A 4,634-nucleotide genomic window follows, 5' to 3' on the forward strand; every position below is an offset into this window, starting at 1 on the left:
CTTTCTTTTCTATGTCCATATATACAAGGGAGCAAAGCATATAATATGTAAAGAAGGAAACTTGTCGGCTATAAAAAAAAATAAATGAAAAAAAAAAAAAAAGTGAGAAAAAGTGTGGCCGATAATTGGGGAATTTCTAAAAATATACATTCACGAACTACAGCTCTTAACTGAAACCATTCAATGAGTTACTTGTCATTTTGCAACAGTTGTACTGTACAATTTGCATTAAAAGCGAGCAGTGGAAGTTAATATGACTTAGGTCATTTATATTTTAGCCCATGAGAGAGAGGGAGAATCCAAGTGAAAGAGATATTTACGCATCATATTCTAGTATTGTAAAAATTGTATCTTTGTTGTAATTTCCCTGAGTAACATTATCTTCTGCTTACGGTTAATTTGTGCAAATGATAAGTAGCCTAATCCTTAAATGGTATAATTATGAAGGTTTCAATTCAGAGCAGTGGTCAGTTAATGTATATATTTAGGCTGCTTACGCATTAGTTGGTCCACGATAGTCTGCCTCGCTTTCTCATTACAGCGTCAGTGTTTCTTTTTTTTCCACAAACAATATGTTTCACATTATCATACTTCCACAAGAAGCTGCTGCTCACTCTGTATAAAGTATGGAGAATGCGTATTCTTCATTTTAGCATCAATAAATCTGTGATCAACCTTGCGGTCTGTTAAGGAAAGGCAATAATGCTCATCTATCCAAATTACTTCAGCCTGGCTCAACCTAGTCTCTCCTCCTCAGCCTGGCTTGGTCTTTGTGAAACGCACCAAGCCAGGATGCACAGATTAGACTAGGTCAAGCCTCGCTTTATCGGTCATCCTAGATTTATAAATTCTGCTTTTGTAAAACAGCCCCCTGGTGTTCTTGAACGTCCATATACAAGCCCACACAGTAAACTGTCCTCAGCCATGAAAGTGTAGTGGTCATCCAATAGGCACGCTGGCAATATCTGTTACAGCTGAAACTGTGAGGCCAGCAGAGCGACCGGGTCACTGGGTTCTGTTGATGACTAGGTTCACGAACACACACTCATAGGGGGCTGCAGGTTAAAAGTAGGACAGATGGTTAAAGGATATGTTATGCCAACTGTCCATGTTGCTTCTCCTCTTACATTTCTCTTGCTGATGCATCAGTCAGTAAAGCCAGAGATATCAGGGCCCTTTTTTATGCTGCCATTCATTTTTTTTTTTTTTTGGAAACAATTAAACTTTTTTTCCACACCTTGCCATTGTATCCAAAACAAGCCGTTTGCCTCACAATCTGGAAGTTCCTGGATGAATTGCAACAGAAAAAAGTTAAATCGTTTTTCATTTCCGGACTTTAAATCGAGTCTCCCTTCTCACCCGAGGCATCTACATGCTCGATGTGGGTGTCACTGTATTCTCTGAGGTCTCCGGATTCCAAAGAGACCTCATATGAGCTAATCGTGAATCATGCGGGAGATCAGCATTTGCTCGGGTCAGTTAAACCGGCATGTTACGAGAGCCTCCTACCTTTTTAGCCAATTAGAAGACGAATCAATAGACACCAAACTTCACAATGAAATGTTAACCCTGTGATAGCTGTAACTGTGTCAGAGCAAAAATAGTGCCTTCTTTATTGCATTTCACACCCTGGCCAATTTATAATTAGTTATTTCTATGGGAGGGTGTCCTGGAAAAACCCACCGTGTTTAAATAGTTTCACCAGCTTCTTTTTAAACTAATTTGTCTTCTGTCTGTGGCAACATCCACATGCTGAAAATCAAAAGCAACACATCTTCAACGGTTCTGGTGGTGTGTGTTGTGTGTGGGTAAAGTGCTGTATTTATATAGCGCTTTTCCAGTCTTAACAACTGCTCAAAGCGCTTTTACATCTACAGGATACATTTACCATCACACACATTCATACACTGTGGCGGGGCTGCCGTACAGGGGCCACCTGCTCATCAGATAAACACTCACACACATCACACTCCGATGCGCAGCACCGGGGGAAACTGGGGTTCAATGTTTGCCCAAGGACACTTGACAATGACTGCAGGGCAGGGATCGAACCACCAACCTTCCGATTGAAGGCAACCGCTCTACCACTGAGCCACAGAGCCCCTGTGTGTGTGTGTGTGTGTGTGTGTGTGTGTGTGTGTGTGTGTGTGTGTTGTGTTGGGTCGCGGAAGTTTCCTATGGATATGATAACCAACCACGCTCGCAGTACTAATCTGCAATGGAAAAAGGAGGACGGGGCACCGCGGCCGAGTCAAGCAGGTACAATTAATGGAAAAACGCCATAAGTGTCTTTCCAGTACAGTGCCATCTCTTCAATCTATCCATGATGACTCATGTCCGGGCTTGTCAGTTTCTCTTTTAGACATTTGCACCAGTTGTTATGGAGTATATACCTACTGGGTCTACCCATTGCTACCAACTACTTCAACAAGTAAGCAGTTGGGTAACAAACATATTACTAAATGTACTTGCTAATCTCGGCCATAAAGTGGCTGATCAGTAGTGGCTCACATTGTGTAACCCAAAGTAAGTTGTTTTTCTATGTTTGATCTCTAAATTCCACTTTCAGACTAAAAGTAACAAGATACAACATTTTGTAGCAAAAGACTAGATTTACAGTAAGAGTATTTAAAATAAAACAAATAACAGAAGTACTTAATGGAAACTTACATTTCATCATCAAACATCCTCCACTGTTATTCATAATGACAGATCACTGGTTAATATCGCAACACAACATCCTTAATACTCCAAGTCCAAGTTTAATTTTACCATTAATTCAAAATGTCAAATCACAGCATTGTCTCTCACAAATATCTGGCTGGGTTAATCCTGTCTCTTAAAATAGCCCCAAGTCTCCCAAACCTGACAATGTATCCACCAATCATCCAAAAAGGTATCTTTACCAGCTGAAGGCAACATTTAAGGCTTTAAGCGCCTCAAGGAGAGTTACAAACAAGGGTTACACTGCTTTGAACTGGAGATGACCTCTCACTCACACACACACACACACAGATAAAGAGGCATACTATTACTCCATATCGGACCGAGGAACACCTACTAATTGGCAGCCTTGCAGAAAATCCAGCTTTTGTGCTGGATGTGCATCACTTGCATCCTCCAGGCGTCGGCCACCTGCTGCTAAGGTTTTGCCCCACAGGTGACCTTGGTGAAAAGGCAACTTTCCGCCCTGACCCATCTCCAGGCAAGCCAGGCTGATAGCCAATGCCGCACTCTCAACGACACTCAAAAAAAGGACCCTGACTGCAACACTCAAGCTCGGGTATTTGGGTCTATCTTGGCCACAAAGAACAAGAGAGCCCTGTTTGACTACTCACTCACACTGACCACAGTGGAATTATTCAAAACCCTAGCTTATAGTTTACCATTTGTAAATCAGAATTTGATTATATATTGTTATATAATATATATATGGCCTATCGGTTATAGTGATGACGAGCCAGCTGTTTAGTTTGACTTCAGTAAGGCTGGATACATCCATCGGTCGGACGGAAACTAACGTTAGCTAGTAACACACAAAACAAGTGGCTAACGTTAGCAGGCTAGCTAGTTAGCATGCTAGCAAGTTGGTTACCACTACACGGGGGCAATTATGACTTTTCACCGGTTTGTGACACATAACACTGGCAGTTGTTTTTGAGGTGAAAGCACAGAACATCAATTACTGGATAGACGGACTCCGACAAAGCCTAATTAGAACTTACTGGCCAGCTTAAGGTTCGAGCATCCCGACGAGCTGCTGCCGGAGGCCTGCGGGACCCCGGACTTTCCTGTGCTGCTCCCCACGGCAGCGGCTGATCCGGTGGACGCAGCGGCAGTTCCTGGAACACCTGGCGGCTCAGCAAACGAGCTGGTCCTGGGCCGCCCGCTGCCGCTCATATCTCTGTGCAGGGGTCAGGGTTGTGTTTTCACTATTTTCAGCCAAGCGACTATTAATTATGAAAACCCGGCAGCAAATAATCGTGGAAAGACACACCAAGAAATACCGCTCCCGTTGCCGCCGGCTGTCTGGGCTGATGATAGCTGTTACTTGCTAGACACCTAGAAACAGACCGCTCGCAATGCCACATGGGAGATGAAGTTCAAAGTAGCTGTCGTCTAGGTTTGCTGCACAGGCTTTCTATACTCAAAACAACTACAAATTTAAAATGACTTAACAGATGTATTCCACAGAAAGAGCAACAACCACAGTATATAGTAAGATAAAATAAAAGGCTGAACATTTTAGTATTCAGAAAATAAATCTCAGTTACATCACTAAATTTAGCCTATTAGTTGCAAATTGCCCACTACCTCATTTTAATAGTTTTTTTTACATTACATATTAGTGTAGCTGGACCATGAAGCAGCAGTAACCTCATTTTGAAATCTGCTAATTAGTACTTCTACTGCTTGTAAAATTATAATTAAAGCAACAATAATAATGCAAATGGGAAGAAAAGCCACGATTGAGACTTGGGAGGTTCAGCATTGTGGTATTGTTTAAATCTCCAACTAGATTTGCTGTGAGTGAAGGTTTTGTTTTCTGTAATCTTATTAATTAAGGTGGAGGCTGGGGGTGTGGCCTCGACCAACTGCAACTTTGCTCGTTTGAAAGCCATGATGTCTCTCTC

General features: G+C 42.2%; 1 protein-coding gene across 1 annotated transcript in view; it reads right to left on the reverse strand.

Moving 5' to 3' along the window:
• Positions 1-4,087, reverse strand: part of LOC116701884 (glycogen synthase kinase-3 beta) — a 19,806-nt gene extending 15,719 nt beyond the window's left edge. The window contains exon 1 of the mRNA XM_032535922.1: positions 3,726-4,087. Coding sequence (XP_032391813.1) covers positions 3,726-3,900 — 175 coding nt within the window. The 5' untranslated portion in view covers positions 3,901-4,087. The remainder of the gene's footprint in view (positions 1-3,725) is intronic.
• Between the last annotated feature and the right edge of the window lie 547 nt (positions 4,088-4,634).

Source organism: Etheostoma spectabile, chromosome 14 (genome assembly GCF_008692095.1).
Source record: "Etheostoma spectabile isolate EspeVRDwgs_2016 chromosome 14, UIUC_Espe_1.0, whole genome shotgun sequence".
NCBI classification, from domain to species: domain Eukaryota; kingdom Metazoa; phylum Chordata; class Actinopteri; order Perciformes; family Percidae; genus Etheostoma; species Etheostoma spectabile.